Source organism: Pseudochaenichthys georgianus, chromosome 13, assembly GCF_902827115.2.
Source record: "Pseudochaenichthys georgianus chromosome 13, fPseGeo1.2, whole genome shotgun sequence".
Taxonomy (NCBI): domain Eukaryota; kingdom Metazoa; phylum Chordata; class Actinopteri; order Perciformes; family Channichthyidae; genus Pseudochaenichthys; species Pseudochaenichthys georgianus.
The window spans coordinates 10185031-10212136 of NC_047515.1; the positions used below are offsets into that span (position 1 = coordinate 10185031).

Genomic DNA, 27106 nt, shown 5'->3' on the forward strand with positions numbered 1-27106 from the left:
GTTTAAATAACAACAGACACCAGAATATACGTAAGTGCTAGTTTTTTTGCGAGTCCAAGTACCGGTTCCCGACGTTCCGGTTTTAACCGGACTTGAACCGAAACTTTTTACAAGTCCAGTACCGGTTCGGCTTGCCGGTACGCAGCACTATCCACGTCACGTTTTCAGTTCCTCATGTTTGTCTTCTCATCAGGGCTCTATAAATACAGAACTACGGCAGATATGTAATATGTAATGCAGCCAAACCGTGTATTACAATGCCGTTATGTGATGACTTTCAAAGAGAAAAGAAAGCACACTCGGAATAAGGTATTATTATTATTTTTTAAAAATGTTTTCGGTCTGTTTCCGGTATTTGTTAATAACGATGTGCTCTGAGATGTGAGACTGGAATTGCACAGGGGGGAAATAACGTAGTCTATCTTTAGATGCGGATTTTGTTAAACTAATATGTTTAGGCTGTGGACCAACACTATACATTGACGGGGAAGGGGGTAGCAATAAAGATAACACCATTAAACAGTTACACAACATAACAGAAATAATATCGATAGCAGCGTCCCTAGCAACCACCTTGGTAACAATGAAAACGTCGCGATTTCCTGAAGTAATCTTCGTAATAACTAGCAAATTAAGATCATGTACATCCACTGCACACATAATCTGAAACAACATCTCATATTTCTCGCATTAAATGACATCAAAACGCATTTTAATGGCCAAACTAACTTTAAAATAGGCATTTTCTACCGAGAATAAAACGAATTTCGGCCATGTTTTCTTTTTCTGCAGGGAGAAATTTGAAGATCATGTGACATAGACGCCAGCCATCGGAATGAATGGTGAAAAAAACGGGGTTTGTCAAACAGAGCACATGGTGTAGGCCAAACGATAGCTGGGGATTCTGGGTAGTGTAGTGTCTTCTGCCATCCTTTACTCAGAAAACATATTTGTTTCTCCGAATCGAAGGGGAAAAATACAAAAGCATTGCACACAATTTAAACCAATCAATGTTGTGTAATTAACAAGGATAATCTGGTGTTTTTTAGTCGATGAGTAGTGCAGATATCACTGTAAAATCAATCGACAGTAAGAGGAGTACTTACTTCCGGGTGTAAAATTCTCCGTTATCCAATGGGAATGGATGCTCACATTGCCTTTAAGGGCAGCCGGCATAAACTAATGCCGTGCTTCCATGAGCGTCAAATCCCGACGCAGATGGGAATACATTGCAATCAGTTGAAAGCTATTTGCGTCCCTTTATGACGCTGAAGGAGCCTAGGAGCGTCACAATTGGACGCCACGGACACTGACCAAACGTCGCTATTGGACGCTTAGGGAGTGAGAGTGTGTTGGACAGTCATAGTACTTCTTGTTTCTTGCACTGGAGTGTTGACTGTTTTCAGATGCAATCCGGTAAGCCTCTTTCATTCTCAGAGCCCATTTCTTAGCATAGCCCTGTGTTGTTTCAGTCTGACCTTTGGCTGACAGGCCAAACATTAAATCTACTGGGAGACACGGGTGCAAGGCAGAGACCAAGGACGGGGTCTCGGGCGGAAGGCCCGGGGGCAAGGCAGAGACCAAGGAGGGGGTCTCGGGTGGACGGCCTGGGGGCAAGGCAAAGTTCAAAAAGGGGCGAAGGCCACAGCGGGCAAACTCAGGGGGCCGTGCATGAGGGCAAAAGCAGCGGCAGGAAGAGTCAGGGGGCCGGGCCCGAGGACGAAGATCGCGGCACTCAGGGGGCCAGGCTCGAGGGAGAAGACCGCGGCTCTCAGGGGGCCGGGCTCGAGGGCGAAGACCAGACAGCTCCGGAGGCCGGGCAGGACCCGGTGTCGGCCGAACAGGAACCGGAGCCAGTGGGACAGGCTTCGGCAGGATCCCCCACGGAAGAGGACCAGTAGTTGGCAGGACCCCCGGTGAGACAGGTGATGGTGGGGCCTCCAACGGAACGGGACAAAGGGTTGGCAGGACCCCCGGCAGGAGAATAGATGGCGGGACCTCCAACGAAACAGGACAAGAAGCTGGCAGGACCCCCGGCAGGAGAGTAGACGGCGGGACCTCCAACGGGACAGACATACGATTGGTAGGACCCCCGGCAGAGGAGTAGTCGACGGGGCCTCCAACGGGACAGGACATGGAGTTGGCAGGACCCCCAGCGGAACCTCCAACGGACCAGGACATTGGGTAGGGACTTGAAACGTGACTCGAGAGGGGAACTAGAGACGGAACTCCAGAGGGGACTAGAGGAGGAACAAGAGGAGGGACTAGAGGAGGGAACTCGAGAGGGGACTTGTGAGGGGAACTAGAGAGGGGACTCGAGGAGAGAGAGGGGACTAGAGCAGGGACTAAAGGAGGGACCTCGAGAGGGAACCCGAGAGGGGACTGGAGAAGTGACTAGAGGAGGGACTAGAGAATTAACTAGAGGCGGGACTTGAGTAGGAACTAGAGATGGAACTCGAGAGGTGACTGGAGAGGGGACTCTAGAGGGAACTGGAGATGGGACTAGAGAAGGGACTAAATAAGGGACTTGGGAAGGGACTAGAGGAGGGACTAGAGAGGTGACTAAAAGGGTGACTGGAGAAGGGACTAGGGAAGTGACTAGAGGAGGGACTTGAGAAAGGACTTGAGAAAGGACTTGAGAAAGGAATTGAGTAGGGACTAGAGAAGGGACTAGAGAAGGGACTATGGCAGCTGGGACCAGGACTGGGGCCGGAACCATGGCTGCTGGGGCCGGCACTGGAGCCGGAGCCGCTGGAGTACGGGCTGGAATCCTGGCCTTTCATCTTCCAGAGACCTTTTGGAGGCTCCGTGGACCTCCAAACGCCAGACGGGTTCCTGAGAAAAGGTCTGAGGTTGGAACTGGAGCCGCTGGAACCGGAACAGAGGCCTGGACCATGGCTGTGTGGGCCAGGTAATCGAGCAAGGAAACATAGCTCTGCGGGCCGGTACTGGTGCATGGATCCATGGCTGTGGAAACCGGAACTGAAGTCGGGATCATGGCTGTTGGAGCACGGGCTGGAATCCTGGCCCTGCGTCTCCTAGAAGTTCTTTGGAGACTCTGTGGACCTTCAACAGGACAGTAGTTGGATCCCAGGAAAGGGTTAGACGCTTGTGCCAATTCTTCAGGGCTACTTGAAAAGGTTTGTAGCCACTCCGGCAACAAGCTCCTGAGCCAGGGCTTGCGAGCAACCTCCCGGCGTGCCTCCTTCAAAGCAGCCTCTTTACCCTGTCTAGATGAGGCGTTCTTCCAGGTGTAAAAAATGTACTCCAGAGAATACCCAAGACATTCCGCCTGTGGGGCCAAAACATTGAAATCTGCTGAGTCCAAATTTGGTCGGTTCATTCTGTTACGAATGGGTGAAGCAGGTAGGACTCAAATGCAGAATAACGAAAAGCGAGCTTTATTAAATAAATTAAAGCTGTGGCAAAACAAGGCAGAATCCAAAATATCCAACACCAACGAGCAGCACAAGGAACACAGACCGTGGAATGACATGGAGGGGAAACAATGAACCGACATGGAACACAGGGGAAGACTAGACTACATACACAGAAGGGTAATCACAGAACAAGACACAGCTGGGCAGGGGAGGAGAAACACAAGGACAACAGGTGAACACAATCGGGTAATCAGGGAAGGAAACAGACAGAAAGCAGACAGGCAGGAAACGGGGGTGAACACTTTACACAATAAAACCCAAGGACAAGAAAAACACCAACACAGACAAAACTACAAACGTGACAAAACATGAGAATCGTGACACACTTTCTGGTTACATAGGTTTCAATGTCCTTTTTCATGAAAGGCCAGTAGAAACGGTCTCGAGCCAGGTGGATGACCCTCTCAGCCCCAACATGTCCCATGTCGTCATGGATATGCTTTAGTACCAGGTGCCGCTGACTGGCCGTCCGGTACAACAGTTGAGTTGAACTCTGACGTCACTGTCGAGCCGTTAGTAGCCGACTCCGCCTACTAAGGGCTTCACGGCAACTCTGAAGAAATCTATGGGTGACGTCACGGACCCTACATCCATTTATATATACAATCTATGCGCTGCCAGTTATCGTCACGTGGTTCATGTAGACGAGGATCGTTCCCCAGAAGTTCATGGCGGGCAATGTGAATGCATTGATAACAGGAGATAGAACTACGATTTTTGGTAATTATTAGTGAATAAAGGTTTTGATTTGCAATATTTATACAACAAATCGATATGTGTATGTATTTACATCAATATGTTTAAAAAAATAAAATATAATTTGCTAATATAAGTAATAATATTAGGATTAGTGTGAACAACTAGTTTACATGTTAGGCTAACAGTGCCTTGGTTAAAGAGCCTGTTGCTGTTTATTTATAGCTTTGAATTCTTTAAAACCAATATTATCTTCTTAAACTTGTATGGTAGTCAGGAGCATCACTTTCTAATGTTTATTGATATATTTAGAGGGAGGGGATCTAAAGTAATGCTTTAAAATTCAGATTAGATTAATTTCTACCATTTTCTTAAATTCATGGTAGTTTCAGTAATCCCATGGTAATTGAGGACACAAGTTATCTAAATGACTAATGTCATCTTTATGGCTTTCAGAAAGGACAGGAGACCGACAGGTGACTATCAAAGGACTCGCAGCAGCAGCAGCAGCAGCAGCAGCAGCATGATGATGATGATAATGATGATGTTAAATGTGTTGTTTTAGGAACATCCATTGCAAATACATGGAATTCAATAAACATTGAATAGCACATCATGCAGTTTGTCTGTGCCTTTTCCTCCGTGTTGTCCTGGTTTGCTGTGCTGCCTCATAGTCACCACCATGGTTTGCTGTACTGCCTGGGGATGCTCAAATCGCTCCGAGAAAGGAGTACGAATGTACGGCTTCCCCACTGACACAGAGCAGAGGAAAAAATGGCTGGCTCAAGTCAGCAGGAGCAATTTCACGACCAACAGCAAAAAAATATGTGAGGTAATTATATACAAACACTGCATTTGCACTTTTTCACAAAACGAAAACCACACCATTGGGAAAGCTTAATGTTTTGTTTAATACAAAAAAACAGGGAAAGGCTTGAAAAACAGAGTTGAGACTCAGGGTGCAGGGTGAGGGTCTCAGTGCAGATATTCAGGCTCCATTGAATCCCCCTCTGGTTCTTGGGCTGAAAGAGGGAGTAACAGACAGGAGAAAGGGTTATACACACCTATATAGCACACCTATTGGATGGGAAATTGCCTTGGGGAGATGAGGTGTGGTCTTTGTTCCCAACTGAAGTTATGGAACTTTATTATTTGTGAGTTTATCAAAGTATGACAAATGGCATCAGTAACAGATGTGATATGAATTTCTATAAAGTTGTCTCACATTCTTGGTCATATTTTATATACAGTATGTAATGAGTATAACATGTCCAGTAAGTATAAAGTGTTTCCTAATACTGTGTATTCAACCACTATGGAATATGTATGTGGGCAGACAAGATTCAGACACAGTTGTTCTGTGTGTGTGAAGTAACCTCAAGTCACTCCGCAGGCACATTTTGATGCAGACCAGTTTGTCAAGACAAAAAAGGGCAAGACTAGGCTGAGAGCAGAGGATATACCCACCATCTTCGTGCATCGCCCTGTGGTCAAAAAGAGAAGGGCCCCTGCACCACGATTCACCCCGGGACCTGTATCTACAAAGCCCATAGCTCATGATCACAGCTGTAGGAGCCAATTAACTGTGGGTATAAAGGTAGGAACCTATGTGTGTTGGGGAGAGGTTCCGCCGGAAGGCATATACAGTTTTTGAACACACACACAAGGAGCACACACGGAACACACACACAAGGAGCACACACGGAGAACACACACACACAAACACGGGATTACAAGCAAAGCAAAGGTATTGTGTAAACGGTAATATCGTGTGGTGAATATGGAAAGAAGCAAGTAAATGGAAACCAGTACAATGGAAATAAATGGACTGTTTCAAACTGGAAACTTTGTTTCTGACCTTTATTCGGCAGCAAACTTGTGTGCGTCAATTACACCCACCAAGCGGATCCTCAGAGGCTTAAAGCGTTGGTTTAGCCTCTCCAACAGCTATAGTGTGAAAGGTGACACAGGTATAATAAGTATGAACTCTTAGTAACAAAAGTAATATTTCTTATTTTTAAGTGGTATAATATTTTAAATGTTCGAACATTTACAGTGCCATGTCTTCTACTTACATTAGTCTCAAAGATTGAGGGAAGAAGGGAAGGGATCACTGCCCTCCACCTGCCAGCACCCACTCAGAGGAGCGCAAACAACAAAAACAAGCAAGGTGTCCCGTCATGTACCTGGAAATTTGGGTTGGCAAAATGGAGTAAGAGAGGGATTTGAAAAACCTTCGGGGCTCTCTACTCATGTTGTTACAGTTGTCTTGGTTACAGCTCTCAAGTTTTTTTTGTTGCCATTTCCACATCTTTAGAAAATATGAAATAAAAAATTGAAGTGAAATCAACCTCTTCTCTGGAGAACAAACTTTGATTTCTCTGTCTTGTGAGTTTGCAGTCTTGTAGTTTTGCTCCTCCACCTGTAACATCATCACTGCCCCTCCACCTGCCATACAGTAGGTTACTAACAAGATTACTTATATAATACAGTGATAGAATACATGTTTAGTATGCTTACTTATATAAAACAGTAATATTAAACTTACCTTGTGTTTTCACTCTCACTTAAGTCCCTCTCCCTTTGCCATCAATCCAAAATCAGCTGAGCTGCAACATTATAGAGACAGGTAATAATCAACATAATCACAAGGACACAATATGGCTCTGCTAAAAACACTCACTCTTACACGCACCAAAGTTATATTTATCTAATATTTAACTCCCTCCACCCCCGCATACAATCCCGTTTAGAAGCCCCTCTTCTCTAATTCAACAACGTTGGACGAAATGACATTAAGAGAACGGAATTTACAATTAAAAGGCTGTTCAACGTGTGTTGCTAACTTGATCGGTATCCTAGCTTAATCTGTTATCTGTAAACGTTCCCTAAATCTACTAATTTAGGGATAATCCACTGACATCCTTTAATACACATGTTAATTTGAATCAGATGTACTGATAATATCCGCAATATAAATCTTTAAACTTCTTCTTACCTTTAAAAGTCCGTCACGAACGGTCTATTATGCTGCAACTCTACAGCTCTGCTAGCCTTGGCGCTAACTTCCGGGGAACGATTGAGAGGCTCCACGATCCGCAATTTAATATTGCTGTAAAAAAGTGGTCCATTGAAGTGAACGGAGATGACGTAACTCTCAGTCTATATGGCGCTGGTTATACCCAGAGCCATATAATAGAAGAGTTACGACATGAGGGAGGAACCAGTCTTGGTCCTAAATAGTTCCTCAATTTGATGAATGAAGTCAAAGGCTTCTTGGGAGGGACGACAAAGAGCACCTGCCTTGAAGTCTTTCAAGTCCACTAACAAGCTGTTGTCACCAGAAGGACTCTCATCATGGTGCTCTGTTGCAATTTTGCATTTTTCACAGATGCTGGCAAACTTGATGATTTTGTGGACGATGTAGCCTGCAAGATGGAAGAGAATACATTTCTCAGTTTTTGTGAGGTCAGGTGGTGCTGCTCTGTTCACCGCCGCCATCAGCTGTTCCACTCTGACTGATGGAGTGATTTTTGGCTCCCCTGTGTCCAGGAAGACTGCCAAAAAGCTATTGTGGTCTTCCTGGTAGCTCCCAGAGCTGATGGTGGTGAGGAACAGATATGATTCTCAGTGTATGATGGAATTCCACTGGAGTTGGGACAGGATTTTTAGACTTCACTCAGCTGAATGTATTTTCAAGGCAGTCTTGTGTGAACCTTGACGTTAACACAAACCTGTGTCCTTGTGTAAGCATCTCCTCTTGTATGGCCAAAATGGATGTTGTTGCCATTATCACCCCTGTTTGAACAGGCTTCCAACCTCCCTTTTGACCTATCTTTATCCCACGAAACAGATGGAAGATGTTCTGGAGGAAGGTGATGGCCTTTTGGTACTCCTCCATCTTGAGCCTGCTCAGGGCTGTAATTGGATGGCGAGATGACATCAGATCAAACCAACGATCAACCTGCTCCAGGAACCACGCTGTCGTCAGGTATGACAGAGGGCGGTTTTCTTGCTGCACCATGTATTTCAGCCCAGCACTTGTAGCCTTACTGAACACATTTAGAGCAAGACCAACCTTCATCTTATCAAAGTGACTTGGCTCGATGGCTGCAGCTGAAAGATGGGGAGCTATTTTTAAGGCCATCCCTTCCTGAAAGGTCAATAAGTCCTTAATGGGGACCACAGAAACCTCGTTAGAGGGGAGATTCTCTCTGTTAACAACATCCTCAGGAATTATGAAGACCTGCCCACGGACAAGGGACTTTTTAAAATATTTACCAGATGTGGGAAATCGGGCATGAAATAGAGCTGCCTGTCTGGTTTTGCTGGATGTGGCACCGATGTTTTATTTTGGTCCACCCCAAAGGATTTCCACATGGCTTGGTTAGGGCTACCCATGTCGGTGGTGACATCAAGCACATGTAGCCCTATGGATGCTGCCCTCTGTATTATATCAATAATGATTGGCCTGTACTCTGATCCATTGGTAGAATTGCCAGTGTAATGATATGCCACTACTTGCTTCCACCGTGTTGTGTTTCCAGCCAACATAAACACACAAGAATGTGTTGCCACCCCTGTGTGACCTGGTAAAGTCACATCACCGTACAGTTTGCCTGTAATCATGTCTAACTCCACACTTGGTGTGATTGCCATTTCATCCAAGGTCAACACACACTTCCTTTCAAGGTCTGTCAATCAATCTGCCTTCAATTTTAGGAAATCAAAGATCTCTGTCAACACACCAGGCTCAAACTTAACACATTGCATCCTTCTTTGCAGTGTCCTTATTCCTGGAAGGGGAATCTTCAATTCCTGCAGAGTTTTGTAACCCGTTGGTCCGCTCGCAAAGCACATTTTTAAATCCTTCTTAATTGTCTCATTGCTCCATTTCATCCCCTTTGTGGTGTGTCTGCCTAATGCCTTCAGTTGGTCTTTTGAAAACGTTTTCTTATATTTCTTGTCCCTAATTTTCATTGTTTTCTTGAGAGCTGCATTTTCCTTCCTGATTTTTCTTAGTGCAGCCTTTGCTTTTTTGGTGATTCCTTCTTGGCTCTTTAATTTTCTCTTTAATTGTTGTAATAGATCTGTTTGACTGGCTGCTGGTTCCCTCGTATGCTGACTGGCTGCTGGCTGAGTGGGTGGTGTCCGCCCTCCCTGTCTCTCTTCACTAGCCATGTCCACTCTTTCTTCACCCTCACTTTCCTTTCTCTCAGTCTCCTCATCCCTTCTTCCCTCAATCTTTGAGACTAATGTAAGTAGAAGACATGGCACTGTACATTTTCGAACATTTTAAATATTATACCACTTAAAAATAACAAATATTACTTTTGTTACTAAGAGTTCATACTTATTATACCTGTGTCACCTTTCACACTATAGCTGTGATCATGAGCTATGGGCTTTGTAGATACAGGTCCCGGGGTGAATCGTGGTGCAGGGGCCCTTCTCTTTTTGACCACAGGGCGAAGATGGTGGGTATAGCCTCTGCTCTCAGCCTAGTCTTGCCCTTTTTGTCTTGACAAACTGGTCTGCATCAAAATGTGCCTGCGGAGTGACTTGAGGTTACTTCACACACAGAACAACTGTGTCTGAATCTTGTCTGCCCACATACATATTCCATAGTGGTTGAATACACAGTATTAGGAAACACTTTATACTTACTGGACATGTTATACTCATTACATACTGTATATAAAATATGACCAAGAATGTGAGACAACTTTATAGAAATTCATATCACATCTGTTACTGATGCCATTTGTCATACTTTGTTAAACTCACAAATAATAAAGTTCCATAACTTCAGTTGGGAACAAAGACCACACCTTATCTCCCCAAGGCAATTTCCCATCCAATAGGTGTGCTATATAGGTGTGTATAACCCTTTCTCCGGTCTGTTTATCCCTCTTTCAGCACAAGAACCAGAGGGGGATTCAATGGAGCCTGAATACCTGCACTGAGACCCTCACCCTGCACCCTGAGTCTCAACTCTCAGTGTTTTTCAAGCCTTTCCCTGTTTTTTTGTATTAAACAAAATATTAAGCTTTCCCAATGGTGTGGTTTTCGTTTTGTGAAAAAGTGCAAATGCAGTGTTTGTATATAATTACCTCACATATGTTTTTGCTGTTGGTCGTGAAATTGCTCCTGCTGACTTGAGCCAGCCATTTTTTCCTCCGCTCTGTGTCAGTGGGGAAGCCGTACATTCGTACTCCTTTCTCGAAGCGATTTGAGCATCCCCAGGCAGCACAGCAAACCATGGTGGCGACTAGGAGGCAGCACAGCAAACCAGGACAACACGGAGGAATAGGCACAGACAAACTGCATGATATGCTGCTATTCAATGTTTATTGAATTCCATGTATTTGCAATGGATGTTCCTAAAACAACACATTTAACATCATCATCGTCATCGTCATCGTCATCATCATCATCATCATCAGATAGTCACCTGTCCTTTCTGAAAGCCATAAAGATGACATTAGTCATTTAGATAACTTGTGTCCTCAATTACCATGGGATTACTGAAACTACCATGAATTTAAGAAAATGGTTTTAATTTTAAAGCATTACTTTAGATCTCCTCCCTCTAAATATATCAAACATTAGAAAGTGATGCTCCTGACTACCATACAAGTTTAAGAAGATAATATTGGTTTTAAAGAATTCAAAGCTATAAATAAACAGCAACAGGCTCTTTAACCAAGGCACTGTTAGCCTAACATGTAAACCAGTTGTTAACACTAATCCTAATATTATCACTTAATATTAGCAAATTCTATTTTTAAAACATATTGATGTAAATACATACACATATCGATTTGTTGTATAAATATTGCAAATCAAAACCTTTATTCACTAATAATCACCAACAATCTTAGTTCTATCTCCTGTTATCAATGCATTCACATTGCCCGCCATGAACTTCCGGGGAACGATCCTCGTCTACATGAACCACGTGGCGATAACCGTTTTTGGACTTACGTTGTCGTAACTCTTCTATTATATGGCTCTGGTTATACCTATAAGATATCTCAGAAGTCATCCGCTTTATCTTGTATATTTACTAGGGCTGTTTGGGGAGTTTATATATATATTAGGGCTGTCAGTCGATTAAAATATTTAATCGCGATTAATCGCATGATTGTCCATAGTTAGTCGCGATTAATCGCAAATTAATCGCACATTTTGTATCTGTTCTAAATGTACCTTAGAGCAGTGCTTCTCAAAGTGTGGTCTACGGACCACTGGTGGTCCGTGATCGCCCCCTAGTGGACCGTGAGTATATTGGTAACATTTCACATTTTAAATAAATAAATACATTTAAGTTTTCCGCACTCTCGCGGGAATATCTCCGCAATGGAACGAGCTTAAGTTTAACTTTCGATTGCATGATATAGCCCAGAGCAACACCTTCGTCACACATGTTGTCACTTGGTTGCAGTGTTGTAGTCAAGTCACCAATTCACGAGTCCAAGTCACCCTCGAGTCACCACTCTTCGAGTCCGAGTCCAAGTCCGAGTCACCAAGGGAGAGTCGTAGTCGAGTCCGAGTCCAAGTCCAAGTCACCCAAGGAGTGTCCAAGTCGAGTCCGAGTCCGAGTCATCATTACCTGTGTTCGAGTCCGAGTCCAATTCCGAGTCACTTAAGAAGAGTCCAAGTCAAGTCCGAGTCACAAGTCTTCATGTATTAATCTTCGTGGATATATGTTTTGAAATGTAGCTGCTCCTCTACATTGCTGTTATCCTGTCTATTGAACTGCTGTGAAGCGAGTTTGGCTACAATTCTTGTAATAGGTGTTATACAAATATAAAGCTTATTTCTAATATTAATATTATTATTATATATAAATAAACTATATTTAAAATGAGTTACCTTTTAGAGAAGTGATTATATTTGTATGCCAATATTTTCCTATGGTAAAGTTTTCGTTTTGCACTTTTATTTTGATAGTAATAAGATGGGGACTCTTATTTTGAAGGAACTTTTACGGGTTAAATCAGTTTACCATAAAGATGTATCCCCAGAAAGCACATGGCTACTTAGCATGCAAAATGAAATCATTCTGCATGTTAAGTATGTGCTTTCGTTATCGGCTGAATCTTTATTTATTGATTAGATCACGTTACTCTGATGATAGTGTTCAAGACAGCCTATATGTCTGAACTCGATCCTTAGAGTAATGTGTTACGGAGCCTTCTCTTCTATATTGTTTCCACATAACGAGCATTTTGCGCTGCTCTTTTCCAATGTGGAAGCAGAATGTGTGAAAGCATGATGCGGGGTGTGTCTGTAGACATCTCTAGACTGGAATAGCGGGGCCCAGTACGTGAACTCGCCATACAGGATAGAGGACATCAGACTCCCGAGAAAATGTGCTCGAGTCCGAGTCCAAGTCGGAGCGTCAATGTACGAGTCGAGTCCGAGTCATCCTGGGGGGGGGGAATTCACGAGTCCGAGTCCGAGTCCAAGTCATCCTGTGCGAGAATTCACGAGTCCAAGTCCGAGTCGCGTCAATCAGTGCGCGAGTCCGAGTCGAGTCACGAGTCCCGAAAATCGGCACTCAAGTCCGACTCGGGTCCGAGTCCAGGACTCGAGTACTCCATCTCTGCTTGGTTGTACCATTTCCAGGCGATTTATAATCTGTTCTAGAAAAACGATGTGTTTTGGGATATTTGTGGAGGTAGGTGGTCCGCGAGTGTTTTTTTATTGGTTAAGTGGTCCTTGGTATGAAAAAGTTTGAGAAACACTGCCTTAGAGGAATATTTTTCAAGTTTTTAATACTCTTATCAACATATGAGTGGACAAATATGCTTTATGCTAATGTTTATTATCATTTGAACAATGACAAATATTCTCATGAATATTGAACACAACAACCTCTGAACATTACAAATATTCGCCTCAATTCAACGTGGAACCTCTCTCATACAATAATACAATACAAATGGTGTGTGTGTGTGCGTGTGCGTGTGCGTGTGCGTGCGTGTGCGTGTGTGTGTGTGTGTGTGTGTGATGGATCGTTGGGGCCTGGTTGGAGCTATGTGCAACTCAAGGCATATGCTCGAACGGGAGCTGCCTGGATGCTGCAATCATGTTGCGCACTATCCATGCTGAGTGTGCTGACTTTTCGTACAATGTCCCACTGTCTGGCTACCTGCATAAAGTCAAGTGCTCGGCGCAGTTGTGTGGATAGAGCGCTCCTCTGTTTTCATTTAAACAGCTCCTTATATCCGTTAGCGCAGCTAGCTAGCACCAGATGCTAACAACAACAATGCACGTAAGGTCTCTCTCTCGCTCGCTCGGGCCACACATACACACACCCTCCCGGTCCTCCCAATAGCCAGTCGGTGCCTGCCAGTGAGCGTGGAAGTGTGGTCTGCCACAAGCGGGCGGCAGGAGCGGCATCCAACCCAGTCTCATGGCATTTCGTGTTCACCAACACGATTTTTAATCTATTGATTCGTGTTCACCAACACGATTTCCCCCTTTTTTTCGTGTTGCACAGCACGATTTTAAAAGCAATGTATTTCTACTGGTAATGTGTTTCGTGCCTGCAGGCTGCAGCACGTCTTTTTCTCTACAACTACACTGTAGTTGTGTATATGATAAGTCAATACACCTTTGACAATCTTGAAAGGGATGTGCAAAATAGCCATAATATACAGTCTTTAATTAACTATTAGTAGAGAATAACGAGTAATGAATATACTTTATTACTCGTTTCCATTCATGTCAATTGCAGATACATGTTTAGTCTTCTCAAGCACCAACTATCAAATATCTCTCCTGATTGTTGGCACTTGACAATCACCTTACCTGAATTTTACTGTAACTAAAGTCTGATTTAAGGGTTGTTTATATTTCACATCATTAATCAGAATCTGCAAAGTAACTCAAATAAATGCAGTGGAGTAAAAATACCAGGTTAACCTCTGAATTGTAGTGGAGTAGAATTACAAAGTAACAATGAGCTGTCATGTGGGTATATATTAATGCTGCGCATTATGGACAAGCGATTTTCACCCATTTATTAATTATATGTTTTACATTTGATAACACCAATGTGTTTAATACTGGCAACTTCTAATTGTGGGAAAAACGTTCAGTAGAGACGTCCCATAGAACATTTTGCGAAACACAATAGCCAGCATGTGTAGTTCTGGGGGGGCGTTCGATTCCAGTTTTGGATAGTCTGGCGTGGTTTCGTTCCGTTTCACACAGCTGTTTGACACTCTGCGTAACCTTATGGGGACTGTAGTCCTAAACGATAACTGGGGATTATGGGTAGTGTAGTGTCTTCGGCGATCCTAAACTCAGAAATGTTGACAATCGCAATGATGCTCGAAATGTCCCTTATAGGCCTACGTCTGTTTCCGGTTATTTTTATTTTGAAATTCAGTTCCTGACGGACGCCAAAAAAGCCCGAGATTATGGAATTAAACCAATAAATAAAAGCAAGGATAATTGTGTGTTATTGGTGAGTAAATAACAGTGTGTTATTTTGAAAAGAATCACAAATTAGAAGGAAAAAAAGATTTAAAAAAATACAGATTTCAGTATTCTGAGGCTCTGAGCCCCATTTATTCTCCTCACAGACAGCAACAAAAGTCAGAAATTATACGATTTAAAATAAAAGCAATAACTGTGGCTTGATATTGAGTAAGAACATGTTTTTATGAACCCCACAGCTTCCGGTCTTCCACGACCCGACCGGAGAAAAAGACGTGCTGCAGCCTGCAGGCACGAAACACATTACCAGTAGAAATACATTGCTTTTAAAATCGTGCTGTGCAACACGAAAAAAAGGGGAAAATCGTGTTGGTGAACACGAATCAATAGATTAAAAATCGTGTTGGTGAACACGAAATGCCATGAGACTGGGTTGCAGCATCAGCTTGTAGATGGTATTTTAAACTCGATGCGCTCTGAAACTACGGGGCGGACGAGGAAAAAAAATACATATGCGTTAATCGCGTTAAAATAATTAGTGGCGTTACTTTTTTTTGCGTTAACGCGTTAACACGTTAAGTTGACAGCCCTAACATTATTTACACATTTTATTTACATGTAAAGTACTTTATTCAAAAAAATGTTTTAATTTCTTCAGCCTAAAGTAAAATTATGAATAACTGAAATACAGTATACAAAGTAGCTTAAATGAAATAAAACATTTCAAACAAAATTGTTACAGGAACAGCATTTATTATTGTTAAGGTTTTCCAGAACAAATGCAAATGTAGCTATTTCAACTAATTAGAAAATAAATAAACAAATGAATCCTTGAGTCACCGTTCAAACAACATGCCAAACATCTGCTCTTTGATTTTTGTGCATTTAAAACGTTGTTTCGGGGGAAAATTTAAAATTTCACTGACTTTTTTTACTTTCATATTTGAGTTAGACAATTTAAAAGTTGACTGAAAACAGAGTTCACTTTCAGCTCTAATTCAGTAATAAAATGATTAAATATTCTCTAAAACACAGACCATGCATTAGTAAAGCCCCACCAAACTCAGATGGCCATTGTTATTATTATTAGATAATATAATAAACTTAACATATACATAACTTAGGGACCCAAAGAACATATTTTAACCAAAACCATGCTATATTTCGAAACCTGCTTCAATCTAACTAAGTAGTTTTGTTTCAAATCCCGAACATTCACCACTAAAAATGTAGTTCCACCACGATCCGTTGCAGTCTAAAGCCTTGTACAGGATAACAATGTAACCGTATTCATGCAAATGTTGGACTTGCCAATAGAAAGACCTTATACTGCTGATCAAAAGATGTACCTCAAATGTACCTGACATCATATCAGGTGGATACACACTTATACATCAGTGTTTACAAGTTATACTGCTTAATCAACACAACAGGCACATCCTATAAGATTGATCATTAAGGAAGAAATGTAAGCTAAATATATGCTACACATAAAACTAAACTGTTAGGCCATTCATATTTTTAGCTGCCCTGAGTGCAGACTTCATGGCAGTCTCTATCCAGGCATGCGGCGCGGCTGTGTGTTCTCCTGCAAAGTGCACGCGGCCCTCACTCTGGAACAGTTCTCTGGCGTAGTGTCTCTGGTAGGGTCTGAACAAGGCGAAGGCTCCCAAACTGTAAGGATCCAAGCCCCACTTCTTCACCAGTCCCCCTGTCCACAGAGGCCTGATGTCCTCTCCGTGGATCTTCACCAGGTCTTCCAAGACCACAGCCATGAGATCCTCCTCGCTCATCCCTTGGAAGAGGGTGGAGTCGTCGGAGAAGGTGTAGGACGCCAGGAGGGCCCCTGCGGCGGTGCCGGGGAAGCTGTGGCTGGGGTAGTAGATGAAGCGAGAAGGCCGGTCCGTGACACTCTTCCCTCCTCTGATACCCTCTTTCTCCCAGAAGCGCTCCCTGAAGCTGAGGACCACCTTGGTGGAGCTGATGTAATGAATCGAGCGCAGGGCCTCCATCTTGTCCCTGGAGAGAGGCGGCTGGAAGTCAATGAAGATGGCAGCCTTGGCTGTGGTGGTAACCAGGACATAGTCCGCTGTCATGCTGATCAGGGAACCTGTGTTGCCCCGGTCCTGGTACGTTACTGTCACATTACTGCTGCCTGTTTGATTGATCAGCTTGACCTTGGAGTTCAGCAGGACCGTGGCATTTAACACCCGTTGGAAAGCCTGTGGCAGGTGTTCAAAACCATTTGTCACTTCATAGTACCTGGGAAATATAAATATGTTTAATCACAGTTCATCGTTAAAGCTGCAATAACACATTTTAATTCATGAAATGCCCTCATAATGACAACTCACAGAAAGTTATCACCTGATTCTACAGGTGTCCTCAGGTCTGGGGGAAATTATAGTTTACTCCAGCAGAGGAGAGAAGTAACTAAGTAGATTTACTCAAGTACTGTACTTAAGTAACATTTTGAGTTACTTAAGTATTTCCATTTCATGCAACTTTGTACTTCTGCTCCTATACAACTCAGAGGTAAATCGAGTACTTTTACTGCAGTAAATGTAAAAAAAACACCTTTAGTTACTTTGCAGATTTTGATCAATGATTTGAGAGATATTCACCACTTAAATCAGACTTTAGTTCCACCTGGAGTACATTCACAAGCTACCCTGCAGTATACAGTCATTCAAACTAGCTGCCCCTTTACCAGCTTTGAGAACACTTTAATGATCAATAATTATAATCCAAACCTTTAATATATATTATTCTGAAATGGACCAATATGATGAATCTACTTAGTACTTTTACTTTTGGTCCTCCCTTATGTTGTGATCGGGTCTCCCGTGACCCGTTTCAAATTAAAATGATATAATACCTACGTTTTTTTTATCGAAACAAGGCTTCATGAAATCCTCCACAACAGCTATATAAACACTACAAAACTGATGTTGACAATTTTAGCCAAGTCTGAAGGTCTCTAAAAAAGAATGTATATTTTGGTGTTCGGGTCTGGGAAGACCCAGCAGCATTGTTGTCGGTGACCCGGGGTCAAATTTGGCCGCATCACTAAGCCACCAGGGTGGGAGGAGGGGGTCAGGAGGACGGGACTGAACTGACCGCCCAGGGGCAAGGCAGAGGACCAGGAAGGGGTCTCGGGCGGACGGCCCGGGGGTAAGGCAGAGTCCAAAAAGGGGGATTCGGGCGGACGGCCCGGGGGAAAGGCAGAGGGCCAGGAAGGGGTCTCGGGCGGACGGCCCGGGGGTAAGGCGGAGTCCAAAAAGGGGGACTCGGGCGGACGGCCCGGGGGCAAGACAGAGTCCAAGGTGGGGACCATGGAGGGGCGAAGGCAGCGGCAGGAAGAGTCAGGGGGCCGGGCTCGAGGGCGAAGACCAGACAGCTCCGCAGGCCGGGCAGGAAGGCGCTGACGGGACAGCGCCGGAGGCCGGGCATGACCCGGTGTCGGAGCTGGTGGGACAGGCCTCGGCAGGATCCCCCACGGAAGAGGACCAGGACACGGGATTGGCAGGACCCCCGGCAGGAGAGCAGTCGGCGGGGCCTCCAACAGCACAGGACAAAGGGTTGGCAGGACCCCCGGCAGGAGAGCAGACGGCGGGACCCCCAACGGGACAGGACAAAGGGTTGGCAGGACCCCCGGCAGGAGAGCAGACGGCGGGACCCCCAACGGGACAGGACAAAGGGCCGGCAGGACCCACGGCAGGAGAGCAGTTGGCGGGGCCTCCAACGGCACAGGACAAAGGGTTGGCAGGACCCCCGGCAGGAGAGTAGTCGGCGGGACCTCCAACGAGACAGGACAAGGAGCTGGCAGGACCCCCGGCAGGAGAGTAGACGGCGGGACCCCCAAAGGGACAGGACAAAGGGTTGGCAGGACCCCCGGCAGGAGAGTAGTCGGCGGGGCCTCCAACGGCACAGGACTAAGAGTTAGCAGGACCCCCGGCAGGAGAGCAGTCGGCGGGACCACCAACGAGACAGGACAAGGAAGTGGCAGGCCCCCCGGCAGGAGAGTAGGCGGCGGGACCTCCAACGGGACAGGACACAGGGTTGGCAGGACCCCCGGCAGGAGAGCAGTCGGCGGGACCCCCAACGGGACAGGACATGGAGTTGGCAGGACCCCCGGCAGAAGAGCAGTCTGCGGGACCTCCAACGGCACAGGACATGGGGTTGGCAGGACCCCCGGCAGAAGAGTAGTCTGCGGGACCTCCAACGGCACAGGACATGGGGTTGGCAGGACCCCCGGCAGAAGAGTAGTCTGCGGGACCTCCAACGGCACAGGACCTGGGGTTGGCAGGACCCCCGGCAGAAGAGTAGTCTGCGGGACCTCCAACAGCACTTCAGTAGGGACTTTAGATGGGACTAGAGAAGGGACTAGGAAAGTGACCTGAGGAGGGACTAGGGAAAGGACTAGAGAAGGGACTACAGAGGGGACTAGAGAAGGGACCAGAGGAGGAACTAGAGAACGAAACTCGAGAGGAGACTCGAGAGGGGAACTAGAGAGGGGACTAGAGGAGAGACTAGAGGAGGGACTAGAGGAGGGACTAGAGAAGGGAACTTGAGAGGGGACTCGAGAGGCGAACTAGAGAGAGGGGACTCGAGGAGGGACTAGAGGAGGGACTAGAGGAGGGACTAGAGGAGGGAACTGGAGAGGGGACTCCAGAGGGGACTAGAGGAGGGACTAGAGAAGGGAACTTGAGAGGGGACTCGAGAGGCGAACTAGAGAGGGGACTAAAGGAGGGACCCGAGGAGGGACCCGAGGAGGGACCGAGGGAACTCGAGGGGGAACTGGAGATGGGACTGTGGCAGCTGGGGCCACATCTGGGTCTGGCACCAAGGCTGCTGGGACCGGGACTGGGGCCGGAATTGAAGCCAGAATCCTGGTTGAAAGGTCCGGTTCTGGAGCCGGAAACATGGCTGTAAAGTCCGGTTCCGGAGCAGGGACCGTGGCTGCTGGGACCGGCACTGGAGCCGGAACCATGGCTGCTGGGCAGGGAACCGGAACACGGATCCATGGCTGTGTGGGGTGGTACTGGAGCACGGTACCATGGCTATGTGGGATGGTACTGGGGCACGGAACCATGGCTGCTGGGGCCAGAACTGGGTCCGTAACCATGGCTGCTGGGGGCTGAACTGGTTCTGGAACCCTGGCTCTTTGGGCTCGTGCTGCCAACCTGGCCTTGCGACCCCTTCCTTTAGGAGCCGTTTGGAGGCTCCGTGGACCTCCAAAGGCCAGACGAGTACCAGCGAATGGCTCCTGGACAGTAGCAAACACTGGGTGAGAAGCAGGGGCTGACGCCAGACGGACTACATCAATGCGTGTGGTGTCAAAACAGGAGTTGGGAGACCTGGGTCTGTCAGGATCGGGAAAACAAATTGTGAGGTAATCCAAAAGCCTGGCAGGTAAGAATTTCACCAAACTTTGATTCCTCAGTGTAAGGTGGACTGCTTCTGCCAGAGCAGCATCTCGCTGCTGAACCCTGACCGCTCCTATCCATTGATAAGAGCAGGTAGCCAAAGAAAACGTAAAATCCAATAATTCCTGCTCAAAAGGATCTGCTGGGCCCATATTTAAGGTCGGGTTGTAATGTTACGGTGTGTGAAGCAGGTAGGACCCAAATGCAGATTAACGTACAAATAATTCCTTTATTTCAAGGCTATGCTGACAAATACAGAACAGAACACTCACCGAGGACAAGCCAATACACAAGACAACCCGACAAAGAGAGACAGAAAACCCAGAACTTAAATACACCCAGGACTAATCACATAAACACGAGACAGGTGAGGAGGGAGGAGAAAACACATAGGTACCAGGTGAACACAATTGGGTAATCAGAGAGGGAAACCGACAGAAAGCAAACAGGCAGGAAACGGGGGTGAACACTTTACAAAATAAAATAGGAAACCCAAAGATAGAAAAGGACAAGAAAAATACCAACACAGACAAATCCTAACACAAAAATGTTTAAAACTGAGCACTTTGGTTCCCCTGCATCATTTTACAACTCGGCTGGGTGACATGCTGTTTGATACTCATGGTACCTGTCACTGTAAATAGAGTTTGTAAACTGTACCCTGTAATTTATGTTGTATGTCGTCCTTATTGTTGTTCTGTTGTTTTTATGTTACTGTGTAACCAATGTGCTGCAGGTCACCCTTGAAAAAGAGATTTTTTGATCTCAAGGGGCTTCACCTGGTTAAATAAAGGCTACAAACAAACAATGCATAATAAGTTAGTTATGATGTAGTTAAAATAATATTGGATGATAGTCATTCTTTTTTTGCGTTTTGGACTGAAATAAATCCTGGGTCAAAATTGACCCGCGAACACCATGAACGGTAACAGCTTTTGAACACAACACAAGCGTTAAGTATATTTTGATGCTGATACTTTTGTACTTTTACTCGAGCAACATTTTGAAAAGCAGGACTTTTACTTGTATCAGAGTATTCCTACACTCTGGTACTTCTACTTTTACTCAAGTTCAATATCTGAGTACTTCTCCCACCTCTGTATTCCAGCACATTGTATTGTTAACTTTTGCTATTACTGTTTAGTTTGGTTCATTTATTTCCAATCAGCTTAAACTCACTATAAAGCAAAGCAGTAAAAAGCAGATGGGAGGTGCATATTGAGAAGATAATTTATTGTATAGCTACTGTGACGACCCCTGCTTTGAGGTCTCCTGTGGTGTGTATGGCCCTTTTATGTTCCTCCTCTGCTTGTGCCCACACTGATTGAGGAAACCTGATTCACTGATTGAGGACACCTGATTCACTGATTGAGGACACCTGACGGCTGGCACCGGAGGATTAAGAGGCCTGAGCCAGAGCCTCGATCGCTCTCCCCCCAGAGGACCGGACCTCGGAGAGCAGCGTCGCTTATTCTTTTTTGCCTTGCCCTTTTGTTTTTGTTTTGGCCACATTGAGTTTTGCCAAATAAACACCTTTTCCTATACATATTCTTGTCCTTCCCACGCTTTTTGTTATGGCCAAGAGCCAGGCCATGACACTACAAGTTCATACCTAAAAGGGGATAGTATATAAATGGCATCCTTGAGGGACCCTGAAAAAAGCTATTCCGGCTCCTGCTGAGATGCTCTACGACGTCTAACAACCACCGGTGAGCCAATGCTAAGTCTGAAAACTGTAACATTATTAGTTCTCACTCAGTGTTGTCAGTGATGTCGGACTGTATGTAGAGCATCTCTATGAGTGATGTGTAGAAGAGGCTGCTTTCATTCAGGATGTCCCCGATCATCCTCAAGGCTCCAGGACTCAGGTTGCCCTCCTTCACCAGATATTCCTGTCAGTAATGGAAAATGTCTCATGTGATTTTTCATTCAGATTCAAACTGTGGCATATGTGACAATGTAAAAATGAATCATCTTTACCTTTGTTGTGTAGGAATCATATTTATCCAACATGGCACTGCAGCCAATGGCATTGAGGTCATGCTCAACCTATGCACGGATTTAAATAGTGAAAAAAACACATTAATGTCGTCGTGCAATTAAAAAAACAAATGTGTCCAAAGGTAGCAGGGGGGCCGCCAGGGATTTTGGGCCCCATGAAAAGATATCACATTGGGCCCCACCACCAGGCCCAGGCCACGCCAACCAAGCACAATGCTGTAACCACACCTCCAGAACCCAACCAACCCGTTTATGCTTTAAATAACTCTACCTGTACAGGCTTGCATCTATCCTGTAGTCCAATACTAACCGCACAATATTTACTGACACTCAGCGGTGAAAATATAACACTGTGCAGACGTGCAACATTCTGCTGCAGTAGAATTCATTATTTGATATAACACTAACATTCCTGACAATAGAGCTCAATAGTCATCTTTTATGGTGGACATGCCTTTTTAATGACATTTTTGAATGGCACATTCATAAATCAAAATAAATATAACTTAAATATACATGACCTCTTAAATTAAAATAAAGTGAACATTAACACCAATATTATCATTTATAAAATAGTTATTACGAGTTCTTGCTCAGCCTTACTCACCAAGAGCCTAGCCTTCTTACAGGCAAAGTCACTGATCAAGTCCTTGAAGTCCAGCTTTCTAGCCAACTGGCTTTCAATGGACAGCATGGCAAGACTTCAAAGCCTTATGGGGGGACCGGGCTGGGATAGGGACAGGGCTGCTAAGCCTAAATATGGATCTGTTGGTCTTGGCACCAGGGGGGGGGCAACTGATTTAGTATGAATAGCTGCTAAAAACGTACCTGCATTTATTAAATGTCAGCTAAAAGAGGAGTGAAATGAAAAACCTCTGCATTTTTTGTGAATATATTAACAGTAGGCTACTTAATGTCTGCAAAACATTACAATTATTATTTACAATGGGCTTAAAGGGTTACGTCCTTAGCTGGCTAATAAGTAACAAGCTAAGCTACCAAGCACACAAACACCTGCGAACGGGGTTAACATGTATAATATTATAATTTTAGACTTCTTGGAAGTTCTGTTAGTACATTCAAGCGCACAGCACAACATTTTAATTGTCTGGTATTTGTAACAATATTCCCTAAAAGGCACAATCACCACGCACACGGCTAAAGCTAAAGGGTCAAGTACAGTACTATGACTAACTAACGTTGTAGCCTCTATGGTTGTAGCCTAGCAGAGTGGACAAGTTGCTGTTAGCTGACAGTGAGGCATGTACGTGTCCATCAACGTGACCACGCCCTAATTTATGAAAAAACTTTAAGACCTAATATAAATAAAAGGGTCGTGTTAGAAAACAATTCACTCACAGATTCATAATCATGAAGGTGGAATCTAACTATATCGATAATAATATGTATTGCATCCATGGGTAGAAACATGTTTTTTTCTGCTGTAAAGTTGGGCATTTTAACATGGGGGGTCTATGGAAATTGCTCCTTTCTGCAGCCAGTCCCTAGCGGCCCATGTATGAACTGCAGTGTGTGGCACTTCTGTATTGGCTTCCCGGCTGTTCCCCAGAGTTTGCCGCTTGGTTGGGATTGTTTATATATACAGTCTATGATTGGGATGTGTACAAACCTTCCAGAGTGTCTCACTGAAGAGTTGAGCAGCGGACTTCCCCCTCTCACTTTCATTCAAGCTATAGTTGAGCACACCAGGGTTGTTTTCCACAGCAGTGGTCTTCTGCAGCACTCCATTGATCAAATAGTAGGTGTTGATGTCGTCTTGGATGAAGGGGTTAAGTGAAATTTGTAATTTGGAGACAAAGGAAAGCAGGATTCTGTGGAATAGATACTTCATATTAAATATGTTGTACTTGTAAGACAATTTTAACATTATTATTTTGTGGCAAGATCAGTTGTAGATGAAGTACATAGAACATATAGTTATTTGTCCGCCATTTTAAAAGCTTCTAATTGGATGCGTGTAAACAGTGGGGAACGTGGATTTCACAGAAGGTTTTCAGAGGTTGCACAGAAACGTCATGATAAAGTCTATCCATTCATCGTATTCCAGACCAGAATCCATTCATCAACAACTTATTAGCTATCAGGAAATTATAAATAACCATACATTAGATATTGACAGATGTTAAGTAAATCTAGTGAATTCAAAATAATTTCATTTTGAAGTTTGAGATTGAGCGAGGACAAAGTATAAATGATGAGTATTACACGTATACTCAAGTGTACTTGAGTAAGGTACTAAATTAGGTTCTTCTTGAGAACTTAACCTTTGTGTGGTGGGCTTAAATTGAACCATAAAAAAAGTTACTCAAAGAAAAATTATACAAACATTTAATATAACATATTTTTTTAAGTAAAGTATAACTTTATCATAGTTGACACTTGCTTGATATTTTTCTTTAGCGGAGAGTAATTGCAAATATGAATTACATATGTTATCTATATTGTTGCGGATAGTGGGTTAGGGTTAGTGTTAGTGTTAAGTCTTTTGCTGATGAAACAAAGTGCCTTCAACATTTATATGTCACTATCAAGTTATGGCGTGCCAGATAGTTGTAAGACACGCCCCGGTCATCACTGTACTCACTTATGAAAGCTGGGGATCCTCATGGCGCCAATTTCTGCATACCAGCCCTCTCTATTATTCCTGAAGGTCTCCACACGTCCTCCAATACGGTTACTGGCTTCTATTATGGTCACCTTTTGGTCCACATAAACAACTATTGAATACACATCTTCTCAACCCATATTCCAGGTATCATCACCAGGCTATCCCCTCGGAAAAATGTCTTTGTTTTACCATATGTCCGGCATCTTCTAAGATCTTTGCAGCAGTCAGTCCAGCGATGCCCCCGCCGACGATTGCTATGTGACGAGGTGTCTTAGTGGGAGGCAGGCCTTTATCCACAATGTCCAGCAGCTCACTGTAGTCTGTGTCTTGTAGGCACTCATATATAGGGTCTCCAAATATCCCACTCACAGCGAACACCACAAGCCCGATGAGAACCAGAGGAACTGATGGAACAATAAACCGTGAATTCCAAAAATCATGAGGCAAATTCAGAAATGGAACAATACTTCCATGCTGTAAAACTCATAATTTAACAGCTTGCACTGAAAAAATAAACAAAGTGTCCAACTTCCAGTTGCCTTTCCTTAATCCTGAGCTCATAAACACAACACACAGCACAGCTCTCGCAGAACTAAGGATGTATGACCAATCATTGATTCCTATTGCACCTTCACAATAATCCACCTGTTTGGCAAAATATCTCACTTTCAAGATGCAGATTCAATGATTAAATCCATGGCAAATAATAATTGTAAAATATATACAATACACTATTAATGTAATGTAATAGCAGTTTAATTAGTACTTACATAATTTACACAGTGCCATGTGAGGGATCATCTTGAGAATGGTACTCCACTCCTTCCTTCGGATACTGACACTATTAGAGGAAGCCTAACAAAGACGACATGTTGCAAGTTAAGTGGATAAATGTTCAGGAAGTACTGTCAAAGCAATTACTAGATACAAATCTCATAGTAGTACTATAAATGTGTTCACTCGAAACTGTTTTTTTCTTAGAGAATTCTAGATTCTTCTCCGATCATCTCATACGCAAATCATCTTAAATGGGTGAGAAATTCTCCTAGTTCAGACAGGACTATCTCTGTGTTCCACTCACCTTTGACAAAGGTAATGTCTTGTAGGTTGTCATAAGCCTATGCATGACTGAGGAGAAATGACTGAGTCCCTGCTAAAACTCAACTTTCTAGTCTTTGTCTCTCCGTCCATAAAAAGCCTGGAAAACCCGGACGCGTGGTATGTGTGAAATCCCACACAACGCAATTCTAATGAGGGACTGAGTGGCTCCTCAGGTCTTCCAGAAAAATGTTCCCACACCGGCTCAAGAGTCAACCACACTGAACAAATCAGATTAGTGAGGGTATACTAGTCCCTAGCATACCTCATTTCCTCCATCTTCACTTAATATCTGACCTGAAAGTGAAAATGTACTAGTAGTAGTAATGATGCTGTTTCAATCACAGTAGCATGCATGAAAAAGTGACAGGTGGACACGCCCCAAATTATGCAAATGAGCTAAGTCCCGCCTCCCATTGCGAGATCCTTTGATGTTATTGGGTACAATCATGTTAATGAGCTAAGTCCCGCCTCCCATTGTTCGAGATCCTTTTGATGTGTGTTATAACAGGTAGGTGCAAAGCCCCCCAAAGCCTTTGTTGTTTAGTTCTTTGATGTATTGATTAAGATAGTCTCTTTGAAGTTATATTGTCTGGCCTATGCCACCTCACACCCCTTTGTAGTCTAGTCCTTTGATGTGTGTTATAACAGGTAGGTGTGAAAAGCCCCCCTGTGTAGTTGTCTAATTATTTGATGTGTTGATTAAGGTAGACTCTTTGAAGTTATGTTGTCTGGCCCCTGCCGCTCAGAGCCCTTTGTTGTCTAATCTAATTAGCCTTTGATGTTTTGCCCTTTGATGTGAGGTGTTATAACAGGCAGGTGTGATTTCACACTGGTGAAAGCCTTTGATGTTAATCTAGGTGTCTCTTTTGAAGTTATGCGTGAGACTGTCTACCCGCCCCCTCCCAGCCTCCCCCTTTTCTCCACCCCCTTCCTTATGGAATTAGATGAAGATAGAAATACACTCAAACTAAATTAAAAAAGACAGGCAATTCCACTTACCAAGTCACCTTTCAAAAAAGAAAAATGGCAAGAGACGCCTCGAATGGGGTTTAATCAGCCTGTGTGACAACTTACCGCCACCCGTCCGGAGCGCAGTCAAGAAACGAATGCAGCAGCAGTGCGGGGTTCAGACGCCTACAGCCGAAAGATCTGTGCACAAACTTATCTCGTGCCTTCTTTTGGTCATGTGAGCACGTTCATGTGTGGTGGATGAGGGGCTCTGTGAGGAAGTGGCAGAGTCACCCTGGCCAGAGGCAACACGATTGTCTGAATATCTTGAAGCCCTATACATTTTTTTTTTAAAAACGTACAAGTATATTGTGTTGAAAATATCGCAAAAAGTCGTAATATTGTAT

General features: G+C 44.2%; 1 protein-coding gene across 1 annotated transcript; it reads right to left on the minus strand.

Annotated features, from left to right (window-relative positions):
* Nucleotides 1-15387: 15387 nt before the first annotated feature.
* On the minus strand, nucleotides 15388-25451 carry LOC117457681 (L-amino-acid oxidase-like). Its single transcript, XM_034097882.2, has 7 exons — nucleotides 25421-25451; nucleotides 24840-25054; nucleotides 24627-24739; nucleotides 23652-23853; nucleotides 22001-22069; nucleotides 21776-21912; nucleotides 15388-16853 (listed from the first exon to the last, which is right to left on the minus strand). The coding sequence occupies exons 1-7, from the start codon at nucleotides 25449-25451 to the stop codon at nucleotides 16088-16090; spliced, it is 1533 nt and encodes a 510-aa protein (XP_033953773.1). The 3' UTR covers nucleotides 15388-16087.
* Between the last annotated feature and the right edge of the window lie 1655 nt (nucleotides 25452-27106).